This window comes from Rhipicephalus sanguineus, chromosome 1 (genome assembly GCF_013339695.2).
Source record: "Rhipicephalus sanguineus isolate Rsan-2018 chromosome 1, BIME_Rsan_1.4, whole genome shotgun sequence".
Classification (NCBI taxonomy): Eukaryota; Metazoa; Arthropoda; class Arachnida; order Ixodida; family Ixodidae; genus Rhipicephalus; species Rhipicephalus sanguineus.
Genome location: NC_051176.1, coordinates 332,383,872 through 332,409,889, shown reverse-complemented (window position 1 = coordinate 332,409,889; position 26,018 = coordinate 332,383,872). Strand labels below are relative to the sequence as shown.

The 26,018-nt window shown below is 50.7% G+C and overlaps 2 protein-coding genes across 4 annotated transcripts in view; one reads left to right on the top strand and one right to left on the bottom strand.

The window, feature by feature from the left end:
- The window catches only part of LOC119379546 (formin-binding protein 1), a 214,201-nt gene that overhangs the window by 76,397 nt on the left and 111,786 nt on the right, over positions 1-26,018 (top strand). Inside the window, exon 1 of one of the 3 annotated variants that reach the window (XM_049412013.1) lies at positions 24,533-24,806. The exons of 1 other annotated variant lie outside the window; for it this stretch is intronic. In XM_049412013.1, the coding sequence (XP_049267970.1) occupies positions 24,591-24,806 (216 nt within the window). In that variant the 5' untranslated portion in view covers positions 24,533-24,590. Of the gene's footprint in view, positions 1-24,532; positions 24,807-26,018 lie in introns of those variants that run through there. One more of the 3 variants, XM_049412012.1, reaches the window with a different exon arrangement.
- Positions 1-26,018, bottom strand: part of LOC119379553 (E3 ubiquitin-protein ligase Topors) — a 371,896-nt gene that overhangs the window by 276,172 nt on the left and 69,706 nt on the right. The window lies entirely within an intron of this gene.

Below are 26,018 nucleotides of genomic sequence, written 5' to 3'. Positions count from 1 at the left end.
GCATTCCGTTCTGAGTGCCCCGTGCCTAGAATCTTGCGATGCAGCAGCTATACAGATTTATTAGTGTGCATATTTATTTACCTTTGAGCGAGGAGAACGCGCGCTTGGTCGGACAGTAAAGTTTATTTCTCTCTCTCTGTCGGAATGTTTATCAAGTGATAAATCTGTACTGATTTTTTGTGCTTCCCAGAAGAAAAAAAAAACGATAGCGATATCTCTTTATCAAAAATTCCACTTTTCGGCTGCTTTCCACGAGATCTATAGATATATACTGTGCGCATAAGCAACAAGCGATATGCGACTTTCTTCTTCATTTTTCTTTTTTAACGTACAGTTAAATGACTTCTGGGTTTTTACGTGCCTAAACCACGGTATGATCGAGGCATGCCGTAGTGAGGGATTCCGACTTAATTTTGACCGCGTGGAGTTCCTTAACGTGCACCTATAGTTCACGGGTGTTTTTGTTTTTTTTTTTTTTGCGTTTCGCCGTGATCGGGATCCGAACCCACGACCTCGTGCTTTACAGCGCAACATTTTAGCTACTGGTACTAGCTTCCACGGCGAGTACTTCAGCGTTTAGTGTAAAGCGCAGTGAACATTAGGGACTTCAGGTGCCAGATATCATTTGATGCCCTTCCAAAACTGCTTAAGGTTCGAACAAGGCGCAATTTTTTATGAAATATGGTGTGATGCTTGTGTATATTCGCATTATGATCTGTATACCACCACCGCCACCACGCACTGTGTCAATAATTTCGGAGGTAATTCTTTTGCGTTACTGCATGTATGCTGTTCCGTTCACATTGATATTGCCGGGAGTGATGCCTGTCCCTTTGTCAGTTTCCTCTTGCCACACTTTGACGACAGTTTCTCGGTGGCGATCGTCTCGGGTCTCGTCGAGTGTTCTGTGTGATTTACGCACTCGGACAGTGCCGGCTCAAGGGCTTTGTCGATGGCCGCGGGGCCCGTGCTGACGTGATCGTCTCTATATCCACACGTTCGTTCGCATCACTTGCGCTTCCTCTTCGCTGATGGCCATTCTCACGGCTGTCCATGCACCACCTGTTCGTAGCGCTGTGAGAAGCTTAAGGGGCTCGCGTGCCCTGGTAATGTGATAGGCAATTATTACGCACACTGTCGGAACGATAGCGCGCGCGTCGGTGGGACGACGTGAGCTTGCTCGGGTCGTGCTTAGGCACAGGGACCGCGTGTGTAACGTAACCGTCCTATATGCGTGCCTCCCGACGGGGCGCGCCCGCGGTCACGACCGCAGGGAGAAAACGGTGCGCGTGCCCTTGCCGCTGCTCCTCGCGGGCCAAGCCGGCGGCAGGTGTACGTGGGCGGGCTTCTTGTGCCGCCAAGCGTTCGACCTGGCAGAACCGAGCAGCATCTGCTGGCGGCGTGCACTGCGCGACTCTCGCGTGGCCGCCGTGACTGGACGATCGACCTGAAAGCCGCGAGGCAGGTGCCCGGGTCCGGCGCAGCTGGCTGGCTGGCTGGCCGTGTGCGCCGTTGTCCCCGTCCGCGCCCTTCTTTTCCACCCCTGTCTCGCCGTTGACAGCTGCCGGACCGGCGGTTCTCTCGCGTGCACAGCCCGCAGTCCCTGCTCTCGTTGTTTTGGAGGCTGCCCGACGTGGGGAGAGGGGGTGTCCATTTCGCGGTTCTTTCGTTCGATCAACTCGCACCGTCCGCGGCTACTCGCTGCTAACGTTTCCTTTGACCACAGCGACACACGAAAATGGCCCGCGCCACGCAGAAAGGAAAATCTTATCGGCTTGGATTGTCGAAGGCTTCTCACTGTCTTACTGAATTGTCGTTTGAACCAGCAACGACCTTTATTGTTTCCTTCTAAACGGGAACTGAGGAACGTGTCAGCCGACGTGGACTCGTCCTGCGGAAACCCTTTGATATGGATGCAGGGTGCTTTCGTCGCGCGTTCCGCATTTCCGTTCTTCCATTTGATCTGGGCAACGCGCACGAACACGAGGATACTATAATTCTTGTGCAGTGCGAATAAACGGGTACAACAAGGAACACAAAGGCGACGTGAACTGCCGCTTTTGTGCACATGTTTGTACACGTCGTTTTCGTGTTTTTCTCGTTCCCCCTTATTAACGCTCAGCAATCTGCACAGCCTGTGAGCGGATTCTTTTGGATCGGAAATATGTGCGTCCATTCTTCATCACTGCTTCGTGTTGCTGTCGCTTATACGAGTGACGCCAACAGAAGAAAACGATAGGCGGCGCTGTTTGGACGTGCGTCGACTCAATTCTGTCGCGCTGCATGTTTGCTCTCGGTCGTGTACAGTACATACTGTCGACCTCGCTTGACGCCAGCTGTTGCACCTCTTCTCTGTTTCGTTTATATAGGGTCGCCGTCCTTTTGCTTTGTTTATCGAAACACACGCTACTTAAACTGTTTGCTAACTTCAGCTCCCCGCAGAGTTGCCGGTTGAAAGTAAGGAAAAACTAGCAGAAGAAAGCGAAAGAGCTTGATTTATTAAATGGAACCTTTCTCCTCTCTTCTTCATTTATAATTATTAACCTGTTACTTCGAAGTTCAATAACTTATCTCATGCTAGTTGATTGTTCATCATCACAAGGCAAATACATCGCCCACCTCACGCAGACAGACACAAGGAACACGAGGCACAGGCGCTGACTAAAAACTGAAGCCGCTGGAGTCCCAAAATATCGCGGACATGAAAGACAGCTGCGTCGGTACTCCTTCAATAGCCCTTATTTATAACGAGCTAAGTTTCCTATCGGGGACCGCACAATCATTGTTCCTAGCTTCTTGATAAGTGCTTGGAATGTCAGGCTTTGCTCATTTTCTTATTCATACCTCTGCATATTTACCTCCGCGTACGAGCAATCAAACTTCAGTTATAGTCAGCGCATGTGCATCGTGTTCCTTGTGTGTGTGTCTTCCTGAAGTGTGCGCTGTATTTGCATTGTGATACCGTGAAGTTGACGAATATAGTATATTGCAATAATACTTCAGCCTAGACTGATTCGCTGTTTTCCTTAGTGTTCCTTAAAAGCATAGCAAACGTGGGGGAAGGATCTCAGTGACGGAATGCACGCCCTGGCTGGCACCGAGCCGAAGATGCGACGGAAAGTATACACGTGGTGGATGTGTTTTTACTGCGGGAAACCCGGGAAGTATACCGCATCTGTAATGTCTACTTTCCTTTTGATGACATGTTTGTCTCGTAGCTATTGTTTATGCGTGGCGGTATATACTTATGCCTGTCACCGGAGTTGTTGCCCTCGCTTCTCAGCGAGGGCGTATTCTGCTGCTGACCTTCGTGCTTTTCAGAGAGGCCCTGGGTCCATATCTCTATAGGGGTCGGAAGCGTAAACACCTGCCTCACAACTCTGATCGCGCACTGTACACAGGAGGCGGTCGCAAAGTCCAGGTTCAGAAAAGCGAGAGAAAGACTCGGCAGTTGGGCGGTGTGTTTGGCTTCTTCGCGCTGGCGCTTACGTTAGCGCGCGTATCTGAAGAGAATCCGTGTAAGCTTGTTTATCGAGATCTCCGGGAGTGCGCGATAAACACGTAACCAATAAATGGGACCAGAAATAATAATAAAAAGAAGCTCCCGATGCTTTCTCGTGTTCGTTCGTTTGTGGGAAGTGAATTCGTTCGATGCTGAGAAAGAAGGAAACGGCCCCGTCACGGTGGTCTAGTGGTTATGGCGCTCGACTGCTGACCCGAAGGTCGCGGGATCGAATCTCGGCCGCGGCGGCTGCATTTTCAATGGAGGCGAAAATGTTTGAGGCCCGTGTACTTAGATTTAGGTGCACATTAAAGAACCCAAGGTGGTCGAAATTTCCGGAGCCCTCCACTACGGCGTCTCTCATAATCATATCGTGGTTTTGGGACGTTAAACCCCTGATATTATTAGAGAAAGAAGAAAACGTGGGACTAGAAATAATACTGCCTGTGTAAATTAATCCTGTCGGGAATGCGGCGACCGCTGACTAACCGTCGAAACACGTAATCAGCGCATGAGCGAGGCGTGACAAGGTGGGGTATGCCGATGCAGCGAAACGCATCTCTTCACTGCCGCTATCTTATACCGCGCATCGTTTTCCTTTTTCCGCGTATGCGCGCTCATTTTGCTGCTGTCGTTGGCCCGCCGGCTCGCTCATTTATTTATTTGCTCTGCACGTCGCTCACGAAATGGCTGGCTTCACGTGTTTCGTTGCTGTTCGATCTCTGCCGTGGTCGTTTAGTCAGACTCTCGATCGCCGCGCGGTGGCTGCATGAGTCAGCAGCGGTGATCGTCGCGCAGTTTCATCCGCGCTGTACCTGCCCTCTCCTCTTCGGAATCCGAGTGCCAGACGCTCAGAGGAGCCGCGTGATGCGTTCGATCGGCCGTCCACTCTCTCTGCGTCGAGTCATCGATCCCGCTCTCGTGTGGCCGTCCACCCTGCTACTGACTCGACGGGGAGACGCACTCCGAGGACGTTGGCAGCTGGTCAGCGTCACCGCTTCTCTCTCTCTCTCTCTCTCTCTGCGGCATGACGTCAGGCGTGCCTCCCAAGCGCTAAGCTGGGACCACGCCAAACGGGGCTTCCCCGCGGTCACCACCAAGTTTGGGTGTAACGTGTGCGTTCGTTGTCGCTGCAGTAGAGCACAAGGATATACGGGGGAGTGTGTCCGCGTGCACGTGGTTGACACGCACGAGCTTATGAGTTCTCTCACTTATGCTCTTAGTGATGTCCAGTGGCGTGAGTCAACGTGAATAGAAAATGAGTGAGCGAGTGTGATGTTCACCTGATTTTGCCGAGGTATGGCAATAACCCGCGGAGCAAGCGATGCGCCCTTTTGTGTCCCAGTCGCGGCGTATGTCGAGTTCGTGTGGTTGACGCCACTAGGCACTATAGCTGTAGTTATACGATGGCCTACTTACTGGATGACTCCTTCTTATGCCAGGATTCTGATTGAATACAGATTGAATGAGCTTAGGCAAGACAGGGGCAATAGGATATCGTTGGGAGAGGCCTTGGTCCTGCAATCGTAGGATAGTAATGATGATTATTATTTTAATATATTGAGGTTCATGTGCAACACCCTTTTTGATTTTACGTGTTACGCCTGAAAAGCGGCTACGCACACATTGGCATAATAGAAGAGATAGTGACATCTAGCCTCTGTGCTATCATCTTGTCGCGTTATGCTGAGAGAGACATTCAAGCGACACATTTGAATGTTTTCGGTTGTCAGAAAATACGATTCAGTTTCGTTTCCGTTCCAAGACACCTTCTTTTCCGTCATCGTCATTGGCACGGAGCTTGAGCGGTTCTTTGCTTTGTGTACGCGGCCACTAATGCACCAGAAGAGGCAAGCTGACGTGGTGGCCGATGAAGGAAAGAAAGAAAGGAAATAATGGAAATATTAGAAAATGCACTATTTCACTCAGCTGGCTTCGTAAGCACGCATATAGTTTCTGCAACTGTGTGTGTGGGTGTGTAGAAACAGGCGCACCGATGCGTTTTATGTGGAGTTGCACTTCCATCGTAGCTGCTTTTACGTTGCACGTTGTCATTTTTGCATTGTCTGTGTGCGAGTCTTTAGTTCTCGTATATATTGATCGGCCGAAGTCTGTAAAACTTTCGTGCCGCGTATACGTGCTATACGTGCACATCGCAGTGATGTTTGGCGCGATGTCATCTTTCCATATATGCATCTGCCTGCGCGGTGTCAGTGGTGGTGGGTGGGTGTGTGGACGAGCGTGAGCGATCCTATAGCAGCCGTGGCGAGGCAGCGGTTGCTCGCCCGGATTCGGGGTGCACGACCGGGAGATGCGCATTCCCTCGGCGGCAGCCGCGGGCCTCTGCGGCCGCTCCGCGCTTTTCAAAATAAACAGCGCGTGCGCCGCCGCAGCAGCAGCAGCGCCATATTTACGGTAACGACAGATCGAAACATTCTTCCCGCTACATCGTCTCGTGGGGGCTTTAGAAAACGACGCCCGCGAAATATTGCCGTTCCCGGTGCTTATTTTGTTCTTGTTTGGTGTTGTGTGCGAGCGCCCACAGACACGTGTACGGCGCAGCAACCGATGCGATATGATTGACTTGTGTATCCTAATTTGGTGATAGTTGTGCTGCCATCTTGAATATAGCGCAGGTGCATTTCGAAACTTTCATGACTTCCGAAATAAATTTAATTATGGCGTTTTACGTGCCAAACCTGAATATGATTATGGAGCACGGCGCAGTGGGGCCAGACTCCGGATTAACTTCGACCAGGTGGGGTTCTTTAACGCGCACTATAGGTATATGTACACGTGCGTTTCTGCGTTTAGCCACCATCCAAAGGCGGCCACCGTGGTCGGGAATCGATCCCGCCCCATAGCGCAGCTGCATACCTATACTAAGCTACCGCGTGCAAGACTCTCTTCAAAAGTGATGGTATACTTAATTCTTTAGCTGCGATCTTTTTGAAGTTTCTACGCCTCGCCTTGCTTGAGGAGCTCCGCTTCGGCCATCGTCAATTGAGGAATACAGTATATAGACTCTCAAGGTGGTATGCGTAATACGTAATGGTACCTTGTACGTAATAGAGGGCACTTGATGCGCGAACTATATAGAAGCAGTGCAGCGCTTGCATATGGCGGCCATTTATTTGAGGCCTTTTGTAAACGCTGGGTTCTGTATTCACGAGCGCCTTTCTCGTCGTTGCGCTCCCGAACGCTAAGAATTAACTCATTCTGACAGCCCGACGCATAGAAATATTGGTGGGACTGCTCTATATCTAAGTGTTGGCACCAGTTTTCTGTACCTGTAGTGTTCACAGACCTGCACTTCGAGGACCGACCAGCTATGAATGCATCCTATTATTCTTCGGTTATTCTGCATGCCGCTTGGATAACAACGATGTTGCTGCGGCACAAACACACGATCGTATCCTATATAGTAGAGTATATATCTATAGTAGAGTAGACCCTTGTATCAATGGCACACACCCACGCTGGGGGATTGTCCAATGATGATTCAAGTGCTGAAATTCTAACATAGTCGTTATGGACGGTACAGAAAATTTGTCTATCATTTTCGTCCTTAATCTAGCACCTATAATGAATTTAGATGCCGGCAATAAATGAATAACCGCGCAGCGCAGATGGCGCATTTCGTCGTCGTCGTTGATGGGGCTCAGTCAGTTTTGACAATGCTCGGGATGCTCGTGCGTATAGTGCGTACGTTTTCTGCGCACGCGTATGGGATGCTGAGCGATTGGCTGTGACGCGCGGAGCGCCGCTCCGTCTCTCTTTCGCCGCTTGCCTCTTTCGTGGGCCGCTGCCCTGACAGGTCCTTTTCTCAGCGCGATTCGTCGTCTTCGTTGGCGGCGGCGTCAGTCTGGCAGCAAGCACGTGATCGGCCCGGTTGTGGTGGTGCCTCACTTGGGTGTCACCCTGGCGTAAAGTGTCGCTGCATGCAACCGCGCACGCGACTAACCGTGTGCGTGCGTGTGTGTGTGTGCGTGCTCTCGCATATAGTGTGTGTGTAAACGTTGGTCTAAGAAGAGATGGAGGGAGAGGCCGCAGCCATCAATCATGCTAGCGCCTAGGGAACAAAAATAAAGCACTCCGCTGTAACTTGCTGGGGAAAAGCTTTCTCTCTCGCCGCCCCCGACACGTTGCGCCGCGACATTTTGAGCGGCGGTTCGAGCGTTGGGAGATTTTGGAAAGGGTGGTTTTGCCGATTCGACTCTCCGAAACGTCCTCTTCTGGAGGTGCGTGTTGTTTTGATGAAACGAAACTTCGGTGGCGCGCGTGCAGCGTATTCAGTCGGCGTTATTTTGTAATCGGCTGTATACTAAGAACCCTCTGTACGTCCTGTCATTGTTAAGATATCAAATCTTAATTGTAACCGGCGACGGCAGTGTATCAAAACTTCTAGCTGTGATCGTGAATATGGAGGTCTTCATCAGCAGCACTGTATATCTGCCATTGTGCACATGTTTTGTGTCTGCGCTCACCGCGTTGCTGTATGAGTTTCTCCGACGGGCCTGTGGGCGCAATTTGTACGAAACGTCTTCTGAAAGCCTTCGTGCATAGCGCGAGCGACTTTGCACGCGCAATAGGATACGGATGTTTTTCTCGGCGCGCCCGCCGATGTCTGGGCCGCGAAATACGATCTTCGTATAGCGCGCGCCTCATCTCTGCACGTCATGCGGCGCGCTCGAAGGACTGCGTCACCGCACAGCGCCTGTGCTGCACTGCGTTTTGCCGAGTGGGGACCGCACAACCGTTGGCGGCACGTCGTACTCGGCACACAGCATTGAATTGGTTTTCCGTCCACGGTTGTCAGCTGCGTAAGACATATTTGAAGATATCATCACGGTATACCTCCAGTGCTCTCAAGGCAGAGCTATAGTACCTATACTGCCGAACCTCGCTGTGCAACAGCGAGAAGATGACGGGTTTGTTTTTGAGTATAGCGCGTATTGCTTGATTGAAGTCAACTGGTGGCATGTTCCACTCAACGTTAAGCTGAGTGAAGAGTTTTGCACGGTACTGAAATCAAGCTACAATAGATTCCGATATAGTTCGATTCCTTTTGAGTTAGTTTGTATCGATTACAGTGTTGGCATTCTTCCGAGTCTCTGGCACATTTCAAGTCTCGAAGCATTAAATCTAAGCGACCTCAAACATTCGGACGAAGGAAGGTGAATTCGAGGGTTCGTTTTTGTTTGTTATAGACACAACCTTAGTGAAAACCAACAGGCAGTGAGGCCAAGGAAGATATGGGACGTTATTTGTAGTCTTTTACATGTATTGGAGTAATTAGATATAAACTTGAAGAAATTAAAGTCGCGGAAAAGACAACTTGCCCCCCCCCCCCCGCCCCCCGCAGGGAGCGAACCTGCAACCTTCGGATAAGGCGTCCGATGTATCAATTGAGCTACGGCGGCGGTCGTCTTCCCGTCCACTTCGGAGTATAACATTAGTTGCCATCGGTTATCAGATTCACTGTCAATCTGTGTTCCATGTCGCTCGTACTCTTGACATGTAATGCAAAGCCCCGCAGCATTACGCCTATATAATTATATTTGAAGCTTTAATATCATCTGAACATGCAACGAAGTCCGGCCGCACGCAGCTGTCTTAGTATACCTATTGTTCTGCTTGTATTGTATGATCTGTGTCGATGACACTGCCGTGCTTTTTTTTTTCTCACTACTAATCTTCCTTAATATGGTGGTGAAGTGCATGTCCTCTCCATACCGCCGCGCGTTTATCACTGCTCTCTGTAATCTCTCAAATTGTGCCGCGGCGGCGATGATAAATAAGTAGGCGTGAGTGTGAGCCTTCGTCAAGTCTGACTCATTTTGAAACGTGTTCCGCCTTTTCTATAATTCATCGATATTAGATAATTTATCTTCCTATCCTGTTATTATGCCACGCTTGAAAGCGTTTGCTTGTCAGATTATTGTTTTTATTTTTATTTCTTGTAGGAAGAATTATTCTGCTGCCCAACTGCCACGTTCTCGCGAAAGAGTAGCATTATTGTAAATAAATTATTAAATAAATAAATAAATATCCCGCGTTATAATATCGAGTACGGCTTGTTTTAACGATGACCAGTTGGGACATAATTATTGGTACTGAATTTTCAATCTGTCAGATCATCAATCAAAAAGGGACAATTTCCGCTTCACTTCAACTGAGCGTTAACCTTTGCGGGTGACCCGCCTTGGTATTTTTTTGTCTCCCCGTTTTCCTAAAACCTATTGTGTTAATGTAGCCACAATTCTGAAGAAAATAGTGCTCTTGTTCTCGGCATCCAAAGCCGCCATCTTTGTTTCGGCCGGGTGCGCAGATTGATGAGCAGCGTTGTATATGAGATGGCTTCTGAGATCAGCTGCAGGCGTGGATATATCCTATCCGTCGTCATATATATAACAATATTATTGTTAGACGCGCCTGCTTGCCGAGGAGCCATGCGTATTCGAGCAAGAAGTATGCGCTCTCTCTCTTCCGGCTTGGGCGCCAGCTCTCTCGGTCGTCCTCCTGCTGTACGTCACTGACGGTGCAGTCACTTCTACTGTATACGAAAGCGCCCCGTGTCTCGAGAAATCCCGCGAGAGTTGGCGATGCGAGCAAACACACCGGTAACGCGGACCCCGTCGTGGCCAGAAGTGTAGGAATGTGTGGTGAGAAGTGATGAAATTTATGAGGACCTTCGAAGGTCAGGTTCGCGTTTGTGGAGTATAAAACAACACTCGCTGAAAAACGCTGCAGTGAGGAAGGACACTGCTCGAAGGACACGTTATTTCGTTGCTTGAAAGCGTGTGTGGATCGAAGGTTTGTGGACTTCGTGTGTGTTAGAAAGAGAGAGACGTTAACGATGAAATGACATTCGAAAAGTGGTTTTATAATAACAGTATTGCATATCATCATTCGTTGTTATTCCTCCATCTTCTGTGATTGTTTGTGGTACCCAGAGTAATAACACTAACTGCCGGGGTTTTACGCGCCAAACGTGACCACGACACTATTATAAGGCACGCCTGTGGAGGGACTCCGGAATAACTTTTATCACCTGGCGTTCTTTGAAGTCTATGTACACGGGTGTTCTTTGCATTTCGCCCCCTTCGAAATGCGGCCGCCGTAGCTGGCAATCGAACCCACGCCGTCGAGCTTAGCAGCGCGACACCTTGTGCTAAGTTACCACGGTGGGTATGCGTACCCGAAGTACGTGCGCTGTTTGCCTAAACTTGCTTATCTCTTTTTCCTTCTTTATTTTCCTGTACTTCCGATTGTTCTCGTAAAAGGAAATATAACACCCTCACTCCTCTGACGAATACACTTGACAGAGTTGGCGTTGCGCACTATTATTTCAGGTCATCAGGCATGTGTCATATAGCTTATAGTATGTGCGTATTTTGGCTCTCTGGACTTCACGTGTAAGCAGATAAAAAATGGAAATGCGCCTCGGTGTTGTACGTGGCCTGCTATATATATATATATATATATATATATATATATATATATATATATATATATATATATATATATATATATATATATATATACTTTTTTCTGTGCTGCACCAGATACTCAAAGAAGTCCGCACGAGATCCTGCATGGCTGTGCTTGCCAAAAGGGCGCGTACTTGTCAATGAACTAGTTCGCTCGAGAGACAAGCCCCCCCCACGTGAAGAAAAGCGGGTGGGGTCGGCGTATATATAGCGTATACGTTTCAGCAGGACAACGGATTTTTGGCGACGTTGAGACGGCGCCGTGAGCGTTTGTTTTCGTGGCACCGCGGCCTTGACCCCCCCGTGTCTACCTCGTTCTCCACCCCCCACGCGGTGCCACTTCCACTAATTCGCGGCACCTGTGTTCCCAGCAATAAACATGCCCCCCCCCCCCCTCCCCTTCTTCACGAGGCTGTCTGTCCCAAAAGCGTGTGTGTGCCGTCTTCCAACTTCAAGGCGCCGTGCCAGCCTCCCTGTTCCATGTCGGACAGATGAGGGGCGCGAGAGGTTGAGGGGGCAACGTTGGCGCACAAGCGCGGCGTTTCGGCGACCCTGTGCTCCAGTTTCGAAACTTGGACCCCGTTTCTAGACCTGTTGTTAGTAAGCTGACGCTGCCGGTGTACACCGTTCCGCGGAGTTCTGTGCTTTTATGCGGCCGCCTTCGCTGCTGTCTCCAGAGGGACACGTACAGTCGGCATCAGAAGTTTAGGACCGCTAGCTCGGAGAAAACTTTGAATTTCCCAGCAATTTGTGACTAACATCAACTTAGAGGTAGTGAGCCGCAGGAGATGCAGTACCGTATAAGAGATACAGATGTCGTAGAGTGTAGTACATGAATCGCACGTATTCACGTTCGACCGTCCGCCTGTATGGATGTCTCGCGCTCCACCCCCCACCCCCTCACCTTCGCATTGCCATATTTCTCATTCTTTAGCCAGAGACTTAACATGTCAAGTTTCAGGAAATTTCTTACAAGCAATGTTGCCAGAATACGAAAGAAGACCTTCAAGTCCGTGAAGTCACCATTGGAGTATCTGGCGGGAAATTTGAGATAAACTTTTGACACTGCTTTTCTATTTTTTAATAAACCTATGGTGGTGAAATTAACGACCCTGGATTTTTACAGTATAATGTATCAATCTAAAAGCTAATTTATTGTTTCACTTTAGTGTCCCTTTAAGACATTTTTCTTGGCGGTGCCCTCGCCAGCGTTTCTTCCTCTGCTGCTGCTTTATTTTTATTTTTCTTCCTCTACGTAAGGGGATGACGTCGTGCCATGGGCCTCCGGCCGGTGCATTTATATCCTGCCCACTCCGTGATCCTGCCCTGCCGTTTCTGTTGCCTTCGTCATTCTCCATTGTTCCTGTAATCAAGCTCCGGTAATAGCGTAACAGCGCCGGTGACGGGCGGCGTAAAACGCCGGCGATGAAGAAGGCTCGGCGCGAGTCGCCATCTGGAGGTTGGGCCGAGAATTGCTCCTCACTGAGAAGCACCGTAGAAACGGTTGCCGCCGCGGAGGGAGTGCGCTGTTCGCTCTGCATGCAGTTTTTCTTCGGCGCACATTCGTTTCGGCTGAACACTCTCCTCATATAAACTGGCCCGTGGTAGGCGACGTCTTGTTTCCAACCAGGCGCGGATCTATTTTTCTTACTTTTTTTTTTTTTGCTTGATGCATAGGGGGTGGGGGAGGGGTCTGATTTTTGAGATGGTTGATTATGGCTGCACGAGTGCTTACATTCAATAATAATAATAATAATAATAATAATAATAATAATAATAATAATAATAATAATAATAATGTATTCGCATCCCAGCGATCGTTCAGACGACAGTTCTTTTTTTTTTTTTTTTTAACACGAAGCATTGCCATGAAAGCATGCCTCCTCATTGTGTTGGCCCCGGCGCAGTTTACTGGGGCATACTGAGAGAATAATGACGCAGCTTTCATTGGATACAGAAAGGAACAAGACTATTTTAATGTATGCAGGTAGCCTTTGTGCGGTTCTGGTAGTAAAGATCCAGTACTTTCGTGTTGTTCTCTTGTGTAACAATTAAACCTTTCTATTCTCTCGTGAACAAAATAATAGTAACAGCTGGGAAAAAAATCACTTCACGAGTTTGCTACGTGATGTACGCACTGCGCACACAAACGTTTTAGTGGCGGGGAGGCGTTTGCGGGCCCACGCTATAGACTCTTTTTGCGGACGGGTTGCGATGCCGCCATATTGGGCTGTAGCCTTGCCCTAGCTTTGTTGTAGCCTTGGCTAATATCTCCAGCTTTTCATTAAAACATATTTCTTTCTCCTTAACAAATAAACGAACAGTGCTGCGGTGGACGCTTATGCATGAAAACGGTTGGGTTGGTGCATTCGACGTACGTTGCATGACCTTATTACGGTTCGCGTAACAAGGTCATGTCGCGATGTACAAAAAATAAGAAAGCATATGCTTAACAGCCCAAGTTGGCGGCGTCGCCCGTGTGTAATGTAAAATCGTCTATAGAAAATAAGCGTGCTGCCTCTTGGGAGTTATCTCACCCGCCTGCCATGGGCGCTCCTCTGCGGGTTGTCGGTCGGCCGTCATGCTGTGATCGAAGACGTTCCGCGGCCTCCTGATGGGTTTTCGGAAGTTGAGCGCTTTGCGTGCGCCGGTCGTCTCAAGGTCGTCGCGTCCTCTGCAGGTGCGCGACACTTTCTACAGTTCTCCCTGTGTGCGGTGTCAGAGCCAGCCGGAGACAGCACGGCAGCAATCCTATACCTGAAAGGGGCAAAGAAAAGAAAACGGCAGAAAGAAAGTGACGCGGACAATGACGGAGAGGAGACTGCGGTGATGGATCAATGGCCCGGCGTCGGTGTCACCAACCGGTGTGCCGTCGCATGGCTCGTGTTCGGCGTCGGATACCCGCTTTCCTCGCGCGCGGTGTCGTGTCTCCTGCAGTCGCTTTGAGCTCGGTGTGGGTACTGCCAGTGTTCAGACACTATTCACCTGCTGATGTCTAGACACCATACTTCTGTATCTCTGTCACATGCAGGGGCGGATGCAGGATTTTTTTTTATGGTGGAAGGGGGGGGGGGGTCAGTTTATGGGAAGTCCTTTTCTTGGGGCTATACGTTCAAAATATAAGGGGGTTATGCATATGCGTACAGAATATAAGTTTTGCCAAGTGATGGTTCGAACCAGAAAGAAGCCTTAATCTCGCGCCACTTGCAACGTGGCATAACTGGTCTCCAACATGACATTACCGCGCTACTTCCGTATCGATTCCGACTGCGGCGCTGTGGAAAACTGCTAAAGCTGTCCATTGCTTGGATTGCATCGAAACTGCGGCGTTAGAGTGGAAAACATGCGTAGTACAGATAAACTGTATAAACCGGGATTCGCTCGCTGGATTTCAAGCAAGACGGACGTGCCGACCGCGATGTCCTGGATTACTCCTCGTACCTCTCGCTGACCGGCGCCCCGTGACGGATTCCTCGCCCGCTATGCCGTGCGCCGCTCATCGTCGGGGCCTTCGCCGCTTCGCCGATGTTGTGCACCGTGCCTCTAGCTGTGTTTCGCGGACCCGTCCCTGAACTCCCGTGACCGTTTCCCCATCTTTCCTGTCCTCTTTTCTCTTCGTTGGATGGATGTGCTCCTATCACTTTTCTCTCTATTTTCCTACTATTCTTTTATTCCCTCCTTACCCCCCACCCCTACAAGGCACTGCGCCGTGTCGCCTATAGGCAGACAGAAATTAGGTGCCTTTTTCCTTTCCTGAATAACCACAGAAGAAGAAGGCAAAACCGAAATTCCGCTGTCCTTACTACGCAAAAACTCCTAGCGCGTATGTGCCAAGCCCACTTGCCACTGATTCACTAAAAATGAAGGTGTCGTCCGCGGACAAAAAAACATGCGTGCAGGGCTATCGCCGAGAACATCGCACGATGTTCCCCGGACGACGGCTCCTGGAGACCTAGCCCGGGCCAGTGATTCCTCGTTGGATTCTAAATAAAGTTTATTACCTACCTATACCTACATAAATTGGGCAAATCCCACTGCTCACCACTGGTTCAGTAAAAATGAAGGGGGGAACACACGAGCGGCAAACACCAGTCACGATTTCGGGACAGACTTAACCATTAATTGAGAAGGACTGTATTTAACCGTCAGGATTAAGCCAGTGATAAACACCAGGGCCTCACGTTTCGTTTTCGCTGGTTAACCGTCTGTGAGGAGTGCTTTTGAGCGGTGATTTTTGCGTTGCGCAAATGCGCGCTCCTTTTGGCTAGAACGACATTCGGGATGTTCTCGTCAGGAAAAATGGTTCAGGCGAAACGCGTGGCATATCGGTGGAAGTCCCCGTTTCTTTCACCCCGCAGCTTACGCAGGCGCCAATGTGCGAAGGAAGGCGCGTCATACAGTGCATCAACATTGTTAAGCGGCTTTCGACATGGACAGAGATGCCTTCCCTTCGCATTCATAAAGTAGCAGCTGCGTTTGTTTTGGTGGGCGGCTAACGCGCGTCCGTGTTTCGGAAAGGCGTTGACCATCTCGCTCTTGCGACGTCTTTGCGGCGATAAAAAAGCACACAAAGGGCTCTTCTCTGCGCGGTCTAGCTGAGATACAAAGAAAGTTGTTGCACGGTGCAATGCGTGCAAAGCCGTATACAAAGAGGCGAAAGCTCGTCCTTTGTGTACGTGGCCTGTCCTCTCACTCCGCGCTCCAGAGTGACGGAAGAAGCGGGCAGCTGGGGCTGTGACGCAGCAGGCCGGAAAAACTCATTATGCAGAGAACGACGGCGTCATCGGTGTGTGTACCCCCCCCCACCTGCTTTTCGGCAAAAAAGCGTGTCCCAAATGTACAACCGTGTCCCGTAAAGCGCGTCGGGCAGTCATAGCATGGCCCTCTCAACGTGCGGTATCCCGCGCCGGCCTGTGGGGTAAGGTGTCGTTTCAAGATCTTACAAATCAAGCGTGGTGCTATTGGGAGCAAGTTGGCGTACTTTTTTTTTTTTTTGCATTGTCACCTCTCCGCGTTGAAGTCACCCGTAGGAACCATAATTCTTTCTTTTCAAATATATAAGTGTTCTTTGTTTTTTCTTGAAACAAAATGGGGGTAATGTAGCAGACTGATCCTTCGGTTTGTTCGTCACGAAACTGTTTCATCCCACCTGGATGCCTTGGTGTACCCAATAGTTCGCTATTATTGATTGCTTCATTATGATGTATTATGATCCGCAAACAGAAATATAGGGGAGTCATCGCTGATTTCTTCGAAAAAGGCTCCTCTGATTCGAAGTTTTCATGATTCATGCATGCAATAAAGGCATAAAATTTACGTGCGTTTCAGTCGAAAATGGCAAAATGATGTATTTCATTTTAATAGTATTTATTATTTTATTGCTTGGTATGTAATATTTAATTGTGTCTGTGCTACCGTGAACTCTTGTTATGGGGACAGCGGGCTCGTCAAGCTGTTAAAAGACAGCTTTTATTCGCCGCTCCTCTATCTCTTCCCAAAATAGGCGAAATGGAGTTGATTCATTAATTTAATTGCGTAGAATCTACGTACTTATAGCATATTGGCAGCGACGGCCTGCATTCCGACGTGGGCAAGACGCAAAATAGTTTATACCGGTACAGGCGAGTGGTTCAAGAACCCCAGGTGGTCGAAACTAGCCCGGAGCCCTCCGGCACGGCGACTCTCACAAGTGGCTCGTGGCGGGCAAAAACCTGTCATCTAATTTAACTTCGAATAGATGGCACTAGATACATCTGTTGGTCTCTGAGGTTGCATGTTGACAGGGTAGCAGTAGTAGTTTGCGTTTCTTTCTTTTTTTCTCCCCCCTCTTCCTGTTTTTGCTTTTTTTTTATAATTCTCCAAATCCGTGCCCATGATTGTCTGTGGTAAAACAGCGAATAGTATTTGTCGATTATTATTATTATTATTATTATTATTATTATTATTATTATTATTATTATTATTATTATTATTATTATTATTATTATTATTATTAATAATAAAAATATCTATCGTAGTGTAACCAGCTTCCTATACTTCGCATCCGAAGCCGAGCTGCTCTCGAGATTGACTCTTTCGCATCTGGTCGCTTTAAATTGATGCAGTTATTTGTCGTACGCTAGGGAATACGAGTCTTTATTCCGTAGCCATAGAGCACAGAACAGCCTAACATAAAAAGTATACACGGGTTTATCGTGAGCTTTTCTTCAGTTTCGTGAAAAACATCGCCTTATGCTTTCTTTTTTTTTTTCCTGTTAACCTTTTGTCCCGGGTTCGCTTAAATTGTTTTTTTTTTTTAATGCGGTCTGCGACTTCAAGCAACGCTAGAAGTCTTTCTCTACTAATGAATTCCGCGCTCGCAGGCACGCCTTGGTGGTATCGGAGATCACATCGCTCCGACAAAATCTAGGCGTGCGACGGAGGATGACCGCTCGCTCGTTCCTAACTCGGTCCGTGTCGCTCATCGCGACAATGGCAGCTAATGATCGCGCCTCGTGCGCCGCTATATGCGAATCCCTTTATTGCGCCATTCCGTCTGGACCGCATAAACGGCTGTCGCCTGTATATTGCTCTCCCCCAATGGGTGGGGGGTCCCGCCGAAGGCGAACCCCTGCGTTCGGCGATGTAGCATGATTGAAGGCGTGCACACTTCCTCCGGTATTCTGCCTCCGGGGGCCGCGCATCTGTTTTTTGCGAGCGGTTGCTACGAGGCACAGTTTGGTATAGGAGGAAGTGGGGGGGAGGTTCTCTGCCTTTGGACGCCGCGGTGGCCCCGCGGCCGGCTCGCGGCGGGCGGATGTATGTATGTACACAAACCTCGCGGGTGTGTTTCTGCTTCGTGTCTCTCTCTTCCCCCTTCAGGCGTCGTTGATCGTTTCCGAGTGCCCTCTCCGGTGGCTGCCCTCGTTCACCCCGCACAGCCGATTCGGTCAGCCACCTCGGCGGCTCCTTCCGAGATTCGTTACGGGCCTCCTAATTGGAGGCACGCGTGCACGCGCGCTCTGCGTCGTGGCTTCTCTCCCTTCTGGCACCGCACGCTCCAAACACATGCCGATCCAGCTCTTCCGCCCGTGTGCTTCTTCTGCCTGCTGCAGTATATTCTTCGTGCGCGCATATGCTTCTTGTTTTCTGGACATTACCCATCTCGGTTCTGGGACGGTCTTTCGATCGTGTCGCGCCTATGCGTGTTCAAGCGCGCGCTCGTGCGGAACACACGTCCGCCGGCCAAATTTGTGCACGGTGGTGGCCATCGCCGCGGTGGTCTGGTCTGTGGTGGTGTGTTGGTGCAGATGGGGACTACTGACACGACGCGCGTAACTCGCGCAGAAAACGCGATAAACATCACCGCTTTATTTTTGTTTATTTTGACGTTTCTGTTTAGATGTTGATCTGAGTACGTGGTACTACTGTGCATGCGCAAGCGATTCGAAGCGCAACACCAGTGCTGCGTTACAAAGTGATGTACGACCGCATATCCACTGTGCAACTGTGATTCTAATACAAAGTCGAGTAAGTAGAGTCTGGGTCTAACGTGTCCCGATTGCACGTGATTATAGTTACTTAGGCGCATTTCCATGCAAGGTATGTTAATTGAAAGAGGCGCTTAGGGTTGCGCTTGTCATTGTGAACGCTTTCGAACTTTCAAAGTGGTGGACAACGCGACAGCGGTGAATAACGAAAGCGCTGTCATTCAGCGCTTTTGAGAGCTGCTGAGCTCTTTTCACCTACGCTGGTTTTTCTTCCGGGTCAGGAACTCAGTCCTTGAGCGATGCCGTTTAGACGTACGTATATAGTCGTATGAACGTAAGAACAACGAACAGTTCTTATGCCGAGCGTAGCAGTAGTGATTTTCACGCGGTTCGCACCGCCTCTCAATACCGCACAGCAGCTTCTGCGGTGGCGTAAATCCAGAAAAATCACAAGGGGGGACGCACATCAGATCATGGCGGCCGTTTTCTTTTTATACATAAGGGTCGTATTTTGATTTGCATAAGAATTAAACCATGCTTTGAAATAAAATTTAAAAAACGAGCATGGGGTCCCAGCTCGAGCAAATGCATTGTTCTATTTAGTCTTCTTTGAACCGGTCGAGCAGCTTTTGCGATTTTTATAGTCCGACACAGCTGAGGGGTATTGAACACAGGTACACACTAAAAAAATAATCAGCCTATGAAAAAATTGAATGCGATATACTTAACTGTCAAGTAATTCAAATATATGCTGTTCTAACGCTAAATCTCAAGGAGGGACATTTGTAAGGGATGTCCGCCCCCCAGCCTGAACATAAGGGGGGCCACTTCCATGATTTATGCCAATGCTGCGGTGCAAGTTTTCTGCGGGATGCCGTCCACAGGCGGCTGTTCAGTCAAGGCAGCGTACTGTGGCAAGTCGTATCCGATCACTCCTCCTCTGCTGGATGCCTGTTACATGTGGGCTATTTTACAAGGCGCAAATTATGCATACCGCTCAAGTTTATCGAGGCCTGCAAGGCTGATAGACGCGCCAAGGCGAAAACGCTTTTCTGGATATCGAAGTCTCCATCGCGAGGATTAGCCCAGAATCGCGCCTCGCCGTCACTCATTATATAATAAGAGCAGCAGCTGCTGCTCGGTTTTCCTGTCTCTTTTATCTCGATCATCTCCGCGTAGCGCACATTCGAGGGCAGCGTATATGCACGAAAAGGAAATAAATCGTCGCCGTTTTGTATAACTGTGTAGAACTATCTCCATCTCTCTCTCGTCGCCTCTTGGAAACGCCCACTTCGTTCAAGTGATTGTAATGCACCCGGAAAGAGCAATAAATCAGGCCCGGGTCCCCTTCCTGCAGTTCCGCGCCCAATGTATAGATGAAAAGTCTCGGCCATTGTTATCCCGACTTGTGCGCAACCCCAGAAAGTGCTGCTTGTGCTGGAAACACTGCTCAAATATACGATATCAGCAGGGTCGCGGAGGCACTTTCGCTTGGCACTGTGCTGAGGTTTCTGGATTGTGGCGTTTATAATCGCGCTGTCTCATAGAAGGCAGAAAGGTGCTGGCTGCCGATCACCTGATATTATTCGGTCTGAAGGATTTCAGTGACGAAACAGGGGAAATAGTTGCGCTGTTCGTGCAAACGCCCAGCCTGTTCGGCGAGCCGCGTCAGATCTCTTCTTCTTTTTCGTTGCAAGTGTAAAGAGCCTTTCAAGCCAGCCGGCTGTTGGGAAGGCAAGTTAGTGTTCGTGTGTAGCAGGCATATCCAAGAGGTGCAAGCGCTTGTGCGCGGCGGGAAATCCTGAGAGTCAAACCGCCGGACTGTGCATTGAAAGGATGTAAACAAAATCAAAGTGGAGTTGTTGTGATCAAAGTTTGTAAGTTTGTTAGTGCGAGCTTCATTCCCGCAATATATACTATACATGTCTGCAAAAAGGTGCAGCCGCTAATTAAAGCTGCTAAGGTATGCGGCACGGGGAAGGCGAGATCTTCTATTCCCCCTCCCCCCTCCCTCCCGTAACTGGCGCATCTGTACTAGAGGGCTTCAGCTTCGCCTGATGAATAAATAACCGGTATTCGTAATACGCTAAGCCCACTGTGCGGGCTCGTTTTATGTATATACCGCTGACTGCCGCGCGCTCGTTGTCATAATTAATTGCGTAACAAAATGGCAACGCCCAGAAGAGACCGTTCCGATCTGAATTCACCCTCGACGGACTTTCTGTGCAACAAAATTAATCGAAAGTGTTCCACACGCGCCAAAATCACGGGGCCTTGACACGGAAAAGCTTTTGCTATTTAATGGATTCTAAACAATTTGCTATTAGGAAGAGTCCAGGGGCATCCATGGGCGCTTTTGCGCGTTTCCTGCCTTTTACTGTTGTCCGGTCTCGTTTTTAAAAATCGAGTACAAAACCAGCTGCCAGCTTGCGTCCTAAAGGTGGTTTTAGTGGATCAGGTATTAAATAAGAGAAAATGCGGTACCACCAGTACTCGTCGACGTATACTGCATGGCCCACCGAACCATCTTTATCGGCCAGTCAGTGGTCTTAGCCAAATGTCGTCTATAGGCACAGCCATCCTCAAATCTGCGACGCCCGAGTTCGGTGCGACTTTTCAATATTTATTTTTTTTACTTTGTTTTCTGTTTTCTTGCTACTTTTGAAGCACACATTTGTTGCGGCGGTCCTATATACGTGTAGTACAGTACAACTTGAGAATGGTCCGTATGCATTTGGGAGGTTAACTTTGCTGCGATGCCTCGGAGTTTTTGACAGGATGATCCGAAAATTCGTGAAATGTCAATTTATATAGCGCAGCTTGTGCATATCTTCGCCTACGCGAGGGAAAATTACTGGGCACTTTCAGACGGGAAGTTGCAGCGAGTTGGCCGCTTGATTTATTGGATGAAAATTCCTGCACTGTTTTTGGCGGCGGCGATGTCATGTCTGAAAGCCAGCTTATTGTTTCTGAAAAATAATAAAAATAAAGGTAGCACGTCCAAATTCACTTATGCTTTTTCGGATTCGTTACCTTTTCGCGCTGGCCTCATCACGTAGTGATCGCAGAATGCCTGCCTCCGCATCTCCGTCTCCCGTGAAACTGAAAGTCTTGGCTGGACGAAAGACGTGTGTGTAATGGTGAAAGAAAGAGAAAGTGTTTTGGAGAGAAAAAAAACGAGCAATGGTAGGCGTGACGAGTTGGAGGGGGAGAGAACGATAAGCTGCTTTCGGAGGAGCCAAGTTCGGCACTTCGGCGCAGCGCGAGCTATATACAGTGTGTACGCGCCGTCCCCATTAGGACTTCAGCACTTTACTCGGGGTGAATGGTCGCCGCATCTTCTGACCACTTTGCATCGCTCGGCAACCCATCACAGGGCTCACTTTCTGGTGCGAGCCACCGCAATCTCACGCGAACGCTGATGCAAATGAGCCATGCGCACAGTGGGAGGCCTCGAACTAGGCCAAGTCCGATAGCGGGTGCCTGTTTTTTTTTTATGCACCGAGTTTCACTCCGCGTCGTGTTCGTTCGACCCTTCCTCGACCCGTTCGGTTCGCCCTGTTCGCTTTCTCTCGCCCTCGGTGCGGTTCTCAGGTTGCGAACGTGCACGCAGCGCCGATGACCCGCGCCCGTCGTCTTATGTGGACGGCTCGTTGCGTGTGGCATGAGGGGCGTTGTGCGCGTGCACCGAACGGCGAAGTGTTCGCCGGTGCCTCCGCCCCTGTTCGGGGTTAGCCGACCTGCGCCCCCCTGACTAAGCAGTTTAGGTGCACGGAGCGTAGCATCTGACGACCCGCTTTTGCCGTGCCACGCCGAAAGATGGCGGTGGGGGAGTGCACCACGGCAGCTGCGAAGCGTGCTCCGGCACCGTGGCCGCCGCCGATGCTCTAGCGAGAGGTGGAGAAAAGAGGAGGGAGGCGGTGACACGCATGGTGGTGCGCGGTTGCGCGGCGGCAGTCAACCATGCCTCCGTGCAGTTTTGGCCCGTGAAAGCTGAGACCCGAGAGTGCACTGTCGAAGGGTCCCGTACGCGACATCCGAAGGCCAACTGGGTCCCTCGCGAGAGCGTTTTTTGCGGACGCAGGTGATCTCGGCTGGGGTACATCGTCTTGTAGAGAGAGGGAGAGAGACGCCGCCCTGTGCATATTCCGTCGCGTCCGGTGAGCCATCCCGCGACCTGGTCTCTCGGAGTAGCGCCGCTTCGTTGTGTGCCCGTCTTCTCCAAAGCTCATCCCGCCAGCATCACGCGCGGCACTGGGGGACGAAGCAGTCTCGGCCTGCACGCACGCGTTTCGTTGGGCCGCCCATCCGTGAACGGCCGGAGTTGTCCGGCCGGTCTCCTCCCGGGCCTCCCTCCTCGAGGTTTTTCTTCTCCCTCTCTTTTCCCCCCTCTGTCTCCCGGCTCTCGTCTCCGGCGTGGCCTTCCTCCTCCCCGGGCCTACTTCCTCCTCTTCTTCGGGCGCCACAACAGCGTCCTTAGCGTACGCAAGTGTGGCCCGCTTGCTGCCAGCGCGCGACCATCTTCAGACCATCGCGTAGACGCCACCGCGCGCGTTGCCGTGCCTGTTGTGTGTGTGTGTACCTTGCGCGGGCCTTTTCTTATTTTCGCTTCGACCCGTCTCTGTCCGCGGCGATCATCGAGGCAGATTTCTAGTTTGGCTCCGTGGTCGTGAGTGCGTTGAACGCGGCGCTGACTGCGGACGTTGTTTTTGTGATAGCCGGGCACCGTGCGCGGCAAAGAGAAGCCCGAAGTGGAGAATCGACGGACTGTTGACATCCGCGCACTTGGAAAAAGGACTCTCGTGGTGCGTGAGGACATTGCCGCGACCAGTCTGGCAATAGTAAAACATTGTTGTGGTACCACGTTTGGTTTCGCACTGGCAACGAAACGTCATCGATTGGTGCCCCCCATTGTTATCGTGCGCGCACCGCGTGTACCGTCTTCCGTTTCACGCACAATTGCCGGCTGCTGCATGCGGGGATACTGTAAGCGCAGACCAGAAGGATAAGTGGTGACCTGCGTAGCAACCCAGAGCCATCCCCGCATCTGCGAGTTGTCTGCTTTACTTCCCCCGCGCGCGCGGCTGTGCTATATTTGGGTGAGCGGCCTTTCTTTTTCCTTTCCCCGAGTTGTTTGGGAAGGGAGCAGCGAAGGAGCCTGGCCATCTAGGCTATACGAATCAGCCCGGTGTGGTGGTGCGCCCACGATCTGGCCTCTTGTGCGTCGCCCTTCGAGTTCGGCGCCCAGCGAATAGGAGAAAGTTTGCTTCAATCAGTGGACCCGGCTTGTACCGCCGCATCTGCCTACTTTGTTCCAGAACTGTGAAGGGAACTTGTAATCTCCGTTATCCCGGGCGCCCGTCTTTCTCTCCCCCGCTGGTGCTGCCACTCCCCACCCGTGGTTCGCAAGATCTCGAGTGGCACGCGATTCCGGAGTGCCTGGCAGGCCTCAAGGACGACGTCGTGGACTGCGGTCCTCGACCCACCCGCTGGTGAGCCCCCTTCTCGCTGCCCCCCGCCGAGCCGTGGCGTTCTTGAGACAGCGCAGTGCTGCCGCCTGCTCTGGTTCCCGGCCATCGGTTGTATGAATCGACGGCCGCTGTAGCATATTGGCGCCCATTCGGGTGCGTGGTGTGCTCGCCGTGTTGATCCCAGTCATCTTGCGCCTGCGCATGGGTGGTGTGTCGCGAGTGAACATTTGTGCGGATTTGATTTAAAACCGTTTGTCGACTACGTCGGTGCATTGTCATCCTTCGAACGGGAAGGATACTGCGTAAGCTCCTCCCGCCCGTGTCAGCGTCCGATTTCGAAAAGGCGCGACGCATTCTCCCGCCGTGTTTCGGATGCGCGAAGCGAGCGAGCGAAAGTGCATCTACGCCGGAAACGTTGTCGCAGTGCCTCCGAACGGATTGTGCGCGCTCGTCTTGGAACTGTAGTAGCGCCCGCTCGCCGTGGACGTTGGTCGTGCAGCGATCGCAACACCCAGAGGCGAAGGAGGGCCGTGCTTCTTCGTGCGCGCGCGCTCCCTGTTCCATAGTGGCTCCGTCTGCAGCCTCCCCGGCCTCCTTCTACACGCTCCGGTCTCGCCGGGGTCCCCTACGTGGACTGTGCCGCGAGCGGTGCCCCATGTGTTCCTCGTGGAGCGCGGGCGCCGCCGAGCCGGCCCGGGCCAAGTGCCGCCTCGTGCTCAGCTACGTGGGCACGCTGCGGCGTCGACCGCGCGTCCCTTCGGTTTCACCCCGCTACTGGGCCGAGCAGCAGCACGATGAGGACGTCCGCATCTATCGACGCCCTTGGGGGACCGCCAACGGCAACAGCCACCACCACCACATCCACTGCAGAGTACGTGCACGCGCCTCATTTTCTCTTCGCGCGTTGCCCTCCGTCAGATCCAAAGGGATCGAAAAGCGGCTGCGAAATCGGGTCAGGTAATAACGACGATAGTTGTGTAGCCCGTTACGTCAACGGGGGTGTTCTTCTAAGGCATTACGTGGCACACACGCGCAGACACAAACACACACATATATGTAAATATAATATTAAAGTGGAACGAGCGGTAGTTTGTAATCGTTTCCGATGGCACGAGCTCCTTGGTTTACTCGCTTCTTCGTCCTTACCGATTTATCCACACTTTTCTTTTTAGCGATCGTACAGAAGTGTTGAGCTGTCATCTCAGTTTTCAACCACCGGTTTTACCGAAAAGACTTGCGCATGCGCCGTCGTACGACCGTTGCACGCGCGCGATGCTAAAACGCGCGCCTGCATGCCGGTCTAGGCGACTGTCGCTCTACTCCAGTTGCTGTATTTCTATTTAACTTTTTTTTTTTCTGCACTTGAATGCGCAACAGCGTCACGGTGCGCCGCTTTTCCAAGTGCTACCGTGTCTCGCCTCTTCTGCTGCATTTAGTTGTGCCGCGCATGCAGTGGCTGCAGTGCCACGCCCCGTCTTCTCTGTCCCCTTTTCGGCTCTGCAAAAGGAAGGAAGCGTTGCGTTTGCGTTACGTCTGCCCGAGTTTCTTGCTGTTTTGTGTGTCTGCATCTGCGCTGCTTCGCCCGCAGCGAGCGAGGAAAAAAAAAAAAAAGCGGATGGCTCACTTTGCTGGCTGCAAGTAACCATCCCCGTCGCTCGAGAAAGATAAAAGTAGATTGAAGATGTTATCCTGCAAAGGTTTATTGTGATGGGGGAGGGATATCGCCAAACTATATTCGATCTATACCTATACGCAGTGTTGATTGCGCTGAGCCACCACAAGTCGAGAAGATATACCACGCGGGCGCATTCGCTTAATAACGCAATTCCGATCCTCTGTGGATGTGCACGTGTCGAATGTTGGGCACGGGTGTCGCACGTTGTGGGATTTCTGCATGGTTTTGGCGGCTGCGTTCCGTTGGCTGTGCGAATGGCAAGAAAAGGAAATTGTGCAGATTGAGGCGTGCGTTACCGAATCGTACGTGGTAATAGTGAATGTGCAACTACAAACGGCGTGTACATATACAGTGAGCCGCAAGAGTGTACACAGAGTTGCGCGTAGGTCTGGCTAGCAACCAGAGCTA